The 13,514-nt window shown below is 41.8% G+C and overlaps 1 protein-coding gene across 1 annotated transcript in view; it reads right to left on the bottom strand.

Annotated features, from left to right (window-relative positions):
• LOC124718779 (centaurin-gamma-1A) overlaps positions 1-13,514 on the bottom strand; it is a 327,380-nt gene that overhangs the window by 62,570 nt on the left and 251,296 nt on the right. The window contains exons 8-9 of the mRNA XM_047244390.1: positions 12,748-12,958; positions 8,296-8,452 (exon numbers count right to left, since the gene is read on the bottom strand). Coding sequence (XP_047100346.1) covers positions 8,296-8,452; positions 12,748-12,958 — 368 coding nt within the window. The remainder of the gene's footprint in view (positions 1-8,295; positions 8,453-12,747; positions 12,959-13,514) is intronic.

Genomic DNA, 13,514 nt, shown 5'->3' with positions numbered 1-13,514 from the left:
TCCCCTTTCTTTAGTTTTTCCTTTTTTACAAAGTCAGGGAACCCCTTCCTGTCTTGCCGCATTGTGCCGACAACGTCGGTGTTATTGCTGGTTAGCTTGTCCGTCAACTCTGGACTGGTGTACCAGTTGTCAAGATAAATGCAGTGGTCTTTCCCGAGTAAATCGTGTCCGAGCTCCAAAACAATTCGAGAGGTTATTTTTTCGTCTGGATAGTGGCTACCATAATCAGTTTCCTTTCCAGTGGAAACAGTAAAGTCCCAAACATACGTGGAGCTGCTTTCACACAGAGTTCGTACAACTCGATGCCAAATGTGCTACGCTTTGATGGCTTTGATGCCTCCATCCAAGCCATCCGTTCCAGAGCAACAACGATTCGTCAACGGTGATGTTCCTTTCTGGTACATATACTGACCTGAATTTATGCCGCAGATGCTCCATAATGGGGCGAGTTTTGAATAGTTTTCTGCTGATAGTGCCTAGTGGGTCATATGAAGTATTGTCAGCAAAGTGGACGAATTTCAATAAAAGATGTAACCACTTTTCACTCCTTTCCTGAAGAAAGGCGTGGAAATTGATTCTCTCTTTGAAAAGTACATATTGTGGTCTGGTTTGTGAAGAATTCCTTGAAGTACAAGCATTCCAATAATTGTTTTTACCTTGTCACATGTAGTATCCTGCCAACTGTGAACCCTGGAGCGTGCTGCTACATTGGGATGAGAAGCTAGGAAATGTTCGACATATAAGTTCGTCTGTTCAGCTATTATTGTGCACAAAGCATCATCCACAAAACACATAAAACAACTCATCCCATAATATTGTTTTAGAGGCACAACTGTACCACTACCACCACTGAACAAATATTGATTACGAACTGAACTAGCAACATCAGTATCTTGAAAACTTTCAGAATTGTCATTGAAATTATTGTCACTTTTTAAGATCAGCTGCTCGATCTCCGAATCTGATAAACAACTTCTTTTCGCCACTGCAAAAGATCACTCACTAGCACAGCGGTAAAGCCAGACGAAAAAGGTGCGCTTTTGTGGCTGCTTCACCGGATACATTCTGTCGACGCGCGCTCAAGTGGACAATGTTATAACTAGCCTACAACATGCTGTGTTGCCTGACAAGAGCTGCCACCTAGTGGATGAAGCTCAACTAATACCACAGTCTCAACGGCAGGCTAATAACTCGTCATTCCCATTACCTACTAGCCACAGAACGCAGTGGACAGATGTATCCATCGAACCCACTGTGAATTAGCAGAGTGTGGATGGATATCTCCGTCATGGCCACTTAAAGGATTAAAAACACACATCCACCACCTAGCACTCTGCTTATCACTGTCATGACCAACTATATTCCCACCCACAACTACTTCTACCTCAAAGGAATCACCTACAAACAAATCCACGGTGCAGCCACAGGCGCAGGCATGGCAGCATTCTGTGCTAACCTATTCGTGGGCCACCAGAGGCATTCTTCCTACCTGCAAAGAATCTGAAACCCCTCATCTGATTCAGATTGACTGATGATATCTTCACGATCTGGGCTGAGGATGAGGACATCCTATCCACGTTTCTTCTGAACTTCGAGACCTTCTCTCCCGTTTACTTCGGCTTGTCCTTCTCGGCCCAAAATCCCACGTTCATCAACGTCGACCTCCACTTCACGGTGGCTCCGTCATTACTTTTACGTGTATCAGATCTACTGATTGTTAACAATACCGACACTTCAACAGCTGCCACCCATTTCATACCTAGAAGAACCTTCCATAGAGCCTAACCACCCAGAGTCAGCACGTCACAGATCCCTCCCATCAGCTTGTGCAGAGACAGATACATACTGTACAGTGTGTACCCTGTATCACCACTAGTTGTTTCCTTTCCTGTTCCACTTACAAACAGAGCAAGGGAAAAATGACTATCTATATTCCTCTGTATGAGCCTTAATTTCTTATATCTGGCCTTCGTGGTCCTTACAAAATTATGTTGGCATCAGTAGAATAATTCTGCAGTCCGCTCCAATGCTGGTTTCCTAAATTTTCTCAATAGTGTTCCTCAAAAAGAAAGTCACCTTCCCCCAAAGGATTCCCATTCGAGTTAATAAAGCATCTCTGTAGCACTTGTTTATCGTTCAAACTTACCGGTATCAAATCGAGCAGCCTGCCTCTGAATTGCTTCGATGTCTCCCTTTAATTTGACTTGATGTCAAATAGGTCACTCTCGTGTCCTAAATACAGTCTCCTTTACGAATGACTACACTTTTCTAAGACTCTCCACGTTCCATTTCGTATCGCTTTGCTACATTATACCCAATATTTAAATGACCTGACGCTGTCAAGCAGGATACTAGTAATGCTGCGACCAAACATTACGTGTTTGTTTTTGTACTCATCCACATTAACTTAGATTTTTCTACATTTAGAGCCAGCTGCCATTGATCGGACCAACAAAAAGTTTGTCTATGTTGCCTTGTGTTCTCCTTCAGTCACTCAACTTCAGCACCTTACCACACACCGTAGCATCACGAGAAAACAGCTGCAGATTGCTGCCCACCCTGTGCACCAGATTATTTATGTGTACAGAAAATAACAGCAGTGCTGCTGTCTTTGATCAATACACCCTGTCAGGGACAACATACTGGCTTCTATTACTTAACAAGTCTTCGTGTCACTCACGTATTTGGGAACCTATTCCGTACGCTCATACAGTGCAGTGGGGTACCCTGTAAAATACTTTTCAAAAATTTAGGAATACAGAATCTGCCTGCTGACCTCCATCTGTAGCATGCAGTATATCATGTGGGAAAATGGGAAGTGGAGTTTCACACAAGCGATGCTTGTCTACGCTTTTTGGTCTTTGGTCTTTTGAACTCAGAATATGTTCCAGAATTCTGCAGCAAACCAAAGTTAGGAATATTGGTCTGTAATTTTCCGGGTCTGTTCTTTTACCTTTCATATATACAGGAGTCATCTACACTTTCCATTTCTCAAGTACCCTCTGACCAGCCAGAAATGAGCACCCCCTCTGGACTCAGTATCACCTGGGACTGGAGAAACGGAATCACATTCTCCACCACGGTTTCGACTACCTCTCGCGGTGACCCAAAATGAGAAATACCTTCACCACTAGGCTCCTTACCCCAATCGCAGAAGTATTCTACTGCACATCCTTGTCCGTCCCTATTTGCCCCTGCTCCTAACCGCTTGCCACACAGTTTATACTCCCATAAAAGATGCAGATGAGAGACTTTTCCCATACATCCTCCCACTTCCTGCAGCTCTGTCACAGGCATTTACTATCTCACCAAAGGTAGAGCTACTTGTGAAAGCAGCCGTGTGGTTTATCAACTTGGCTGCAACCAGTGTGCTGCATTTTACACGGGCCCAACCATTAATAAGCTATCATTCTAAATGAGAGCCGTCCAATGATCTGGCTGGCTCTCCCTCACGTGAGCGACCGGCCGGCTCACGGGGAATAACGGAATGGGGAGGGCAGGGGAGGAGGAATCTGAACTAGGCAGCTCGACACGAGAAATTAATTAATGCCTTTTGTGACAAATTCATTTCCTGAAACTGATGAGAAATGAAATGAAACAAACACACATTTCTTTTAATTGATAAGACAAGGAATAAGGGGCAGCTAAGTACGAAACACAATATCTGTTACGACTGGTGCAGCTTCACGACGAATGTAATTTTTGGATGGAGTTTCAGTTGACATCGACATGTATTTTGTGATTATTTTATTCACACATTAAAAACAGAAACGCTGCAAGTCAATAAATGCTACTTATTTTGCTTTTCACTAAAGCATCAATGTCTGTTACCATTTTCTGAGCATGCAAATTCGAAAATAGTCTCTAAAAAGAAGTCTGTCAGTGAGCTTCTGTAAGTAGATTTATTCTATTCACAGCGGAAAAAAGTTGCTCCCACAAATATGTAGGTCCTAATGATGTCACAATTGTAGCTGCAAACTTTTGAAGTTGTGGAAATTTAGCTGAAGGAAATTTGTATACGAGTATACAAGACTCGTTTTATTACGAAATTTATCAGTCAACTTGCCTGTCGCACTGTAGGTCCGTAACTTCTAATTGTAGCTAGGCGTCCTGGAGTGAGATGTTATAAATTGGTGCCGGTGTGTCTGACCTTCGCTTTGAAGGTCCTAACCTGGCAACAATGCTGCTTTTCATCAATTTTAAAAGAGCTATACTTCACTTTAAGCACTGTGCCATCGAGTACATACACCTGCATTTAAAACAATTGGGAATTCGACACGTCATTCCTCTGACGACGGCACACAGTTTGCACGGTGATGTCCGGTCGGCGCATTTTACAGAGACCACTCGCTACCCGGGCGGGAGCACTCGCGCTCACCTAGCCACCTCCTGAACGAGCCCGGTCCACACAAACAGTCACTGTCAAACTGCAGTCGAGAGACAACCGAATCGGAATGCCACGCGCAAAGCGTGCTCAACTTTGACGACCACTTCGTGGCCCGTGCTGTGCAGATTGTTGCCTCCGATACCAGCTTTTCTGAATTGCACAGGTGAGACCTCTCCCTGCAACATCTCTCTCATTCCTACAGCCTTCACTAGTCCCTGTTCTCCACTTGCTGCCACCGCAGCACTACGTACGCCTTCTGTCCCTCCACCACACCTACATTGTCCTTTCTCCATTTCTCAGCATGGCGTCTGAATGCCTCTCCCTGCCAGCTCCGTGCATGGCACTACAGCATCTTCCCCAAACCCTACCTGGTGTGTGTGTGTGTGTTTCTTTCTTTTTTTCTATATCTGAAGGACTTCGTCAGACAGCTTAGTCAAGTTTTAAATGTGAATATCTCCTGCTCAACACCTCCTCTACATAGAAAAGTAATTTGTTAAAGTAATTTGTTTTATGGTCCCTTACGCAATTTGCAAAATGAAATCGTAAAGGAATATGAGCCCCATGGAATAAAAAAAAAATCAAGAAACACACTTTATTAAATCAAATATCGTTATAAGATTAGACAAAGGATGTTCAATAAGTAATGCAACACCTTTTTTTCTGAAAGCAGGTTTGTTTTACACACGATTCCTATCATAATCACCATCATCATCATCGTCATCACCACCACCATCACCATCAGTTCTCTCCATTTTCTTCAATCCATTGCTTCCATCTTAAGGTTGCTGTATGTTGTACTGTCTATCAAATCATCAAGTATTTGAAATCTCTTCCTTCCTCTCTTCCTTTTCCCTTCTACATAACCTTGTAAAACTGTTTTTATCAGTCCATCTTTCTTTCTTAATATATGCCCCATTCAATTTCTTTTTCTTTTTTTTTTTTTTTTTTGTTACATCTAGTAATGTCTTTTCTCTCTCACTCTTCTCAGTAACTCTTCATTTTTTATTTGCCCATCCAACTTTCTTTCCACACTCTGACATGTCCTATACACCACATTATTTCCTGCTCTTTTGGCTACAAAACCCTAATTTTCATCACAATCTCCATTCAGTGTGATGGCCCTACACTGTATCACTGGGAGGGCACATACGGCTTCACGGTATCACTCTACCGGCCGATGTACGAACCGACATCTCACTGCATCAATAGCCTTCCCATCATCCGCATACGGCTTCCCGCAGTGCGCATCCTCCATCGGGCCAGACAGACAGAAGTCGGAAGGTGCGAGATCTGGGTCGTAGGGTGTAGGAGGAAGAACAGTCAAATGAGGTCGTGTGTGTGCAGACTCGTGTGCGTCCTCACGTTGTCGAAGGTAAGCAGTAGTTCGTTAGCAGTTTTGTGGAGACACACGTGCCCAAGCCATTTCCTCAGTTTCCAAGTTTATCGTTGCACTGTAAGGGAAGACTTCAAAAAGAATAACTCGTTCGGAGTCACAGAAGACTGTCAGCGTGACTTTACTGGCTGAGGGTGCATCTCTGAACTTTTTCTTCGGAGGAGAGGTGGTGTGGTGCCACTCCACAGCTTCCGTTTCAACATTTTCGACACATTTCATTGCCTGTGACAATGTTTGACAAAAAATTGTCACACTCAGCCTCATAATGAGCAAGAAATTCAGCACAGATAGTCCTTTGTTGCTCTTTATGGGCTTCTGTTAGGTGGCAATGAACACAGCAGGCAAACACTCTGAGTACTCCAACAGGTGGATAAGCGTGTCAGCTCTACCGACAGAGACATCCAGTGAAGCAGCCAGACGTACGATTTTGATCCGCTAATGAGAATGTCTGCACATTCCAGAATTGCAGGAGTAACAGCTGTACGTGGCCAGCCGGCACACGGGAGACTTGACAGGTTTGTGCAGTCCTGTTGTGATGGTGACAGACACAACTCACTTTAGTTTTGTTCACTGCCAGGTCTCCACAGACATTCTGCAAGTGCCTGTGAATATCTGCAATATTCTCGCTCTCCACCAAATGAAAGTCAATGGCAGCTCTCTGCTGTTACTGTCACCATTCTGAAGACTACTGTAGTGCCACCACCTACCAGAGCATCGTGAAACTATAGCAGCTAAATGAGGAATATTCCACAATGCCCCACTACATATTCAGCATTTGTTAAACTGAAATTTGCTGAAAAAGAAGTGTTGCATTACTTATTGAAGGTCCTTTGTATAATGTAGAATCTCCATATTTTGCTGCCTTTTTTTAGACCCATTCTTTCATCAATGGTGCCTTTAGAGCTCTTATCGTGTCTTGCTTGTCCAATTTTTTTTTTTTTGTTTCTCCTAGGTGTTAACTCTTCATGATGCTTCTGCAACACAAAATTGAATGGAGATTCTGTAGTGGTTATAATTTGTGCCCTTTTATATTGAAGTATCAAACTGCCAGCACCAAACGGGCTCGTAACACCAATGCCGCCATCTTGGCAAACAAAAATTTATCATCCTCAAATGTTAGCGTAAAGTAAAATAGCCTTTCTTATGTGCGTAATACAAGAAAAAGATCATAATGAATATTTACCTAGGCATAACAGTAACGACACTGACACAAACTGCTACTTTTGAAGTTTTTGTCAGCAATGAAAACTAGATACTTTAGAAAACACATTTTAATCGCAAGCTTTTTTATTTATCCTATTCATCATCTACCACTTTCGGTCACAGAGCACCGTCACCGGATGTAAGGTAAAACAGATCAGTTAAAACAATATCCCATTTACCTTTTAAGATGAGAAAGCATCAAAGTTGCAATTATGCTAATGAACATATCTCATACTGCTTCAAGTCAAACAGATAATGTACCACAGAAGCACGAAACGAATATATGTTCTTTAGCATTTCGAGGATAGATTAAGATAGCTGTTTGTGCGGTTTCACTGTAACACCCTTGATGACCTATCAGCTTAAAAGGAAAATGGGATACGTTTGTAACTGATCTGTTTAACGTTACATCCAGCAATGGTGGCCTTTGACCGAAACTGGTATACGATATATACAGGTTAAATATAACAGCTCGTGGTCAAAATGCATTATCTAAAGCAGTAAATGGCTTTTGGTTCTCACCTGATGAAAACAAGACAACCTCACTGCTCACTGGTGAAGCTAGCTACTGCCTCAAGGAACTCTACAGGCATAATTACAAATTAGTACCTTTAATTGATACACTCACCAGCAGAATGTGTGGCTCTGTTTATAAGATACTGATGTGGCCAAAATTACTAGTGGAGATCCATGGTACCACTCTTATCCCTATAGGAGATTACCCTATAGGAGGAGAAACAGTAGTTTTCTTTAAAGTGATCTAGAAGTAATTATCAGAACAGATTAGCACCAGTCATAATTTGCTGTCAGCACACTTCATATAGAAGCAGCCATCAATGGCTGCTCCTGCCTGTTAATGTGTAAATTGAGTTGTCCCAAACCCCTGGAGGCTCTTCCTCCTTCAAGATGGGAATTGCAGGACACAATTTGTGAATGAATGAATGAATGAAGGAGTGAATGAATAAGACCAAGACATTCCACACTGTTTTGTGAGACTGCAATTGTGACCTGTGAAACATGCAAAAACTAAACTCAACATTGCCCAAAAGCTTAGCAACATTTTTTATCTAGTTTGTGTGTCTTTTAACTTGTCAGTGCCTCAACTGCTTGCCGAGTTGTTATCTTTACCCCTCCTATTATTCATATTCCAACAGGGACTTCCCATTATCGAACTTAAACGTAAAATGGCAGTGGCGTCAAAGCACCAAATATTCCCTGTCGGAGCACCATATACTGGCTTTGACAGGTCAGATGGAAATGACTCGGCCGTGTTATTTTTAGGTAAAACTCGAGGTCAAGTCTCGGCACCTACTGGTGATGGTGAGCGAGCTGAGGCTCTCGTTGATGCCGTTGTTGGCGCCAGCGCCGGCCGAGACGATGGACTTGGAGCCGCGCGGCTTCTGCCCGGGGACCTTCACCGTCACGTACTGCAGCGAGATCTCCTTGCCGTGCACGTCATCCATGTAGTCCTGGAACAGCACGTGGAACACATTTTAGGTTTTTAGAAAAATAGCAAAAGAAAAACTTTCTTTTGTGCAACTCATTTTATTGCTTATCAAATTATTTGCCTTTATATTAAGCACTGTAGAGGTGCTTGAAAATGTGCAAACAGACACGGCAATTACATACGCTCAATGAAACCAAACCATAAGCCGTAACTGTGTCGATGGTCGTAAGCAGCAGTAAGAGCACAACTCGGGAATCTCTTTACGATTAATAATAGAACCCGAAGAAATGAATAAAAAGTTTGTGCCACGACTGAGGCTTGAACCCGGGTCTCCTGCTTTCTAGGCAGATGAGTTGGCCATTACACCGCCACAGCAGTATAGCCAATACAGCTGCACGGACTACTCTAGTGGAATGCCCTCCCCGACACAAACCTCAACCCTCACCTTCATCCTGTTTTCCCCTTCTTAAATCGCCACTACTACTGAAGCTTTCCAGTATTTACATCTGTTGAGGCTCTTTATTATGATGAAGAGCATTTTATAATCAGAATTTAGCCTTGAAACTGGTTATGACAGATGCACAAAACAGTCACCCATAGCTGTTGTTGTTGTAAATGTGTGTTTGTTTTATAATATTATCAAATAGAGTGGTTACACACAAAATATTGGAAAGGAAAAGAGAGGCTCTGTTAAAACCCTTTATAGCAAAATACTGAGGCAAAGATAAATCAGCAAAAAAGAAGCAAATAACCAAGATGTCATACAAGGGTGTTATTTATCACCTACACCCTTTAATTTTTACATGGGTGAAGACAATGAGTCATTTTTTTCAATTTACAGTGGAGTATGTGCTGAACTGAAACAGGCTATGGCTCAGTTTTAATCTGTGAGGAAGCTTTAGAAGACATGTCTATAAAAGTTGAACAGACTTTTTGCAGATGAGCAACTAATCGTAACAGAACCAGAAGATGCATTACAAAAGTCAGTCCACAAACTGTATTTAGGATTAAAAATATATAATTTTGATACACCTGTACATAAAACTAAGATACTGGGAGAGAGTTGAGAAGAACAAAAATCTCAGTAGGATCTGTGCAACTGGGTAAAAGTTTTAAATATCTAGGTTACATTCCAGCAACACTGACTCCAAAATCAAAGCATTCTCCAGTTCATGCAGCACAATGAAGATACCCTGAGATGATAAAGTCAGTGCTGAGTAAATATCAAAATTTTGTAGAACAATCATAGCGCCTACAGTTCCTTTTGGAGCAGAATGTTGGACCCTGAACAGAACAATCTAGGCAACAGGAATGAGGTTCCCACACTCGACTTTAGGATGTTCAAGAATTTACCACATCTGAAATAGAGATGTAGGTCTCAGATTAGGTATAAAGAACACGCTGGAATAACCTGAAACACATCAGATAAAATGTTTAAATCGTACTGAAAGGATGACCGACAATGAATCTTCAGAAATAATGCAGAATTATAAAGTCGTGGGGAATCGTAGAGGGAAAGAACTGAAGAGTGGAAATGGTCAGTGCTCTAACTCCCAAGTGTGACATTTATAAGGAGAATGAAAAAGACAGTGTATCTCTGTTTGTACAAAACTGATTTGTGCCCAAAAAACTGAGAAGGTGTTCTGGAAGTACAGAATTATACTGCTCACTGCAAAGAAAATTAGAAAATAAATACTTTATTAAGAACTTTCTGAGTGCTGTACCAGGAACTTGACTGGTTCTACATGATAATAAGAAAGTTTCTATACGCTGATGCTTGCAAAGAAGAAACAGCATCCAGTCACTGTTAATAATGTTCAGGGTGTATACGTGGACAAGAAAAAAAATCCCGGAGATTTCCCGGTTAAAAATACACTTTCTACATGTTAACTAACAGTATACTTTTCCTCAGATCTGTAAAACTTATCAATCCTTTCAACAGTTGTGGTTTTATAAACCGGCTTAGAATTTCCTGGCACTTTAGAAAACGAAACTCAGGGGAAAAAACACGTTCTGGAAAGATGTCATGTGCAGCAACATGTACACTGCATATTTTCGTATTACGAAAGCATAAATTCGAATTCAACCAATCATCACATGTTTCTTTCCGAAGGATTGAAATCGAGATTGCGATGCGCTTTTGTAAACCAGTCATAGCTCATGTCAAGCGATCTCACCAGCCGATGATACTGGATATTCAGAGCATACGACACATGATGTAGTCAGCCAATAGCAACATCACTATTAATCAGCGTGAACACACAAATAGGAAAATGTAAGTGTTTAAATTAATATACACACGCGTTTTCCGTGCTACTTCCAGAACAAAACTTTAGCGGCTGCTAGACGGGGACTGTATAACTGGCCCTTAATAGTGTAGCGGTCTGGCCAAAACTTTTCTGTCAAAATTTGATTTTCTTGGCTACACAGAGAAGACAATATGTAATATTTGTTGCCTGTTATTCCTGTTAGTCGTTTATTTCCACTCTGGTAGTCTGAATCTACTGAATTCGCCAGTAATTACAACAGCACTGATCATTTGCAAACCCAGTCAACAACATAAACAGCGATTACCATTCACCTGTTCGGCTTTATTCCGCTCGGCTCGTATTGACCCGTCACCTTTCGTTTGCAAGAAAGTTTATTTCTAGATGCGACAGGGATTCCCCTGCAGAGACATCACGTACACTATGCACACATTCAAAAATCAACTTATGATTCATTCAGAAATCAACTTTGAATTTGTTCAAAAATGTTCAAAAACCAACAGGGGTGCGTTCAAAATCATATGAGTAATCAATAGACCAACGTGCGCTTGATGCTAGTCGATTTGTGAAACAAGGTATTTTTCCTCAATAATACGAATTTGGCGTCAACTGCCGCCCGGGGCAGATACCCCGCTTTGTCCCCGCCCCCTAGTTCCGGGCTGTTGCACGTATGTGAATCTGGCAGCTTAGGAGCACCAGTAAAATTTTTCCGTATAGCATCTTGCTGCTTTTGCTTGAACCTGCCACACTTCTGTAGCCAGAACGAATGTAGTGTAAACAGTTGTGACGTCACGCTCATCGGAGGCAATTTGTTGTTATGAAACATTGTATAGTCTTTAGGAAGACTTTGACACATTTTGCTGTTGGCAGACGCTTGTATGAGCAATGTGTTTTGATGTTGTATATGGTGCATTTCCTTCGCAACTTAAGTTTTATTTTCGTTTTATTTTTTTTTCTCGTTCAGTAACGAGATACAGTAATATTCTTTGTTAGAATATTGGTTCTTACCATTCAAAGTCACAAAAAATTAACTGAAAACTAAAACAATGAAAAATTCCCAGAATTCTAAAAAATTCCCGGGTTTTTCCCGGTTTACACCTGGATGAAAAATTTCCGGGTTTTTCCCGGATTTCCCAGTTGTCCCAGCTCGTATACACCCTGAATGTTATTTATTTTACACAAATAGTGCAGTTAGCAATTTCGAATCGGGAGCTTCATCTAGATATGGCTGCTCATATTTATGTCGCACTTGTTGCTGTTTACATTGGTTGTTGGCTGCCGTTTCCCCGACCACTAAGGTAAACATAAACAGCCATCTGGAGATGAATCACTCAATTTGAAACCAATACGAGTGCTATTTACGTAAATAAACAGCATCAGCTTGTATTCTGCACACAGCCACAGATCCAAAAATGTTAGCTTCTGACAAAACAGCAGACTGAACGTTTTTGTTCCAAATAGCATTAACGCTGAGGCAACACATGTTAGTGGTAACAAAGGTACAGATATGCAGTAGTGAGCTTTTAAATAGTAGAGCTGTAGGCAACAAAAACCACTTCTCATATATTTTAAGTTTTGGAAGTCCAGAGGAATGCTCGGCACAAAGACCGTGCGCCATCTACTAATGTGTCTGTCCACGGTTTGACACTGGATCAATTCTAGGGACATGCAACAGAGTACCGAGAACACAACAGCACTGAAAACACATTTTGTGAAACAATAGCACTTAAGAGTATTTTCCATTTCTACTCTTCAATTGACGGAATGATCAATTTTAACATCTTGAAATACAGAACAGTGTTAACGAGACTGATCTTTCCAGAATGAGATTTTCACTCTGCAGCGGAGTGTGCGCTGACATGAAACTTCCTGGCAGATTAAAACTGTGTGCCGGACCGAGACTCGAACTTGGGACCTTTGCTCATCGTGGTGGTGGTGGTTGTTGTTGTTATCAACAATGGAACCATAATATTTTTCTCTGCAAAAGAGGAGATCATGGAGAACAGTGAGGGGTTGATTAGGGTATTTGAGAGTAGACAGTGGTACTCACGTGCAGGCTGGGGTGGTAGGTGAGGCGGCCGTCGTCGCAGAGTGTCACGTACTTCTTCTTCCACTCCTTGTTGAGCGCCTTGCTGGAGCGCTTGTACAGGTAGCCCTGCTTGAGTGGGATGGCGCGTCCACTGCCTAGCTCCGTGCCGTTCTTCAGCTTGTCCTCGCCCTTCTTGGAGGGAGTGAACAGGTTCGACCGCCTGCGGCTTTTCCTGAAATTCCATACACAGTTAGCTGTCACACACATAAAAAGGCACGACTGTGTGTGTGTGTGTGTGTGTGTGTTGTTGTTGTTGTTGTTGTTGTTGTTTGTTTGTGTGTGTGTGTGTGTGTGTGTGTGTGTGTGTGTGTGTGTGTGTGTGTGTGTGTGTGTGTGTGTGAATATTCCCTACATAACAGTGTTCGTTGTTTAATTATTAGCTCCAATAATACAATACTAAAGATAGTAGTTTATGCAATATAAGTTCAGAAGAAGCATACGAAAAAACCTCGCCAATAATCGGAAGTTTAAATTAAAATAACTAATGAAAAAAAATTAATATGTTAAATTATTCTTAATGTTTTCAACTGCGTAGAAACTTTCAATGCCCTTCGTTTTGGAGCTACCTCGATATGTCTCGAGTTTTGTCTGCACTGAGGAGGGAAAAAGCCTCGTAATCTTGCAACCACGTGGGCTTCTTCCACAAAAATTACCCAGAAATATACAATCTGCGTTCTTCTAGTACGAGTAGCACTCCAGCTTGTGTGTGGTGTGGTAAGACTTGCGCC

This window comes from Schistocerca piceifrons, chromosome 10 (assembly GCF_021461385.2).
Source record: "Schistocerca piceifrons isolate TAMUIC-IGC-003096 chromosome 10, iqSchPice1.1, whole genome shotgun sequence".
In the NCBI taxonomy this organism is placed as follows: Eukaryota; Metazoa; Arthropoda; class Insecta; order Orthoptera; family Acrididae; genus Schistocerca; species Schistocerca piceifrons.
This window is presented reverse-complemented; position numbering and strand designations above follow the sequence as displayed.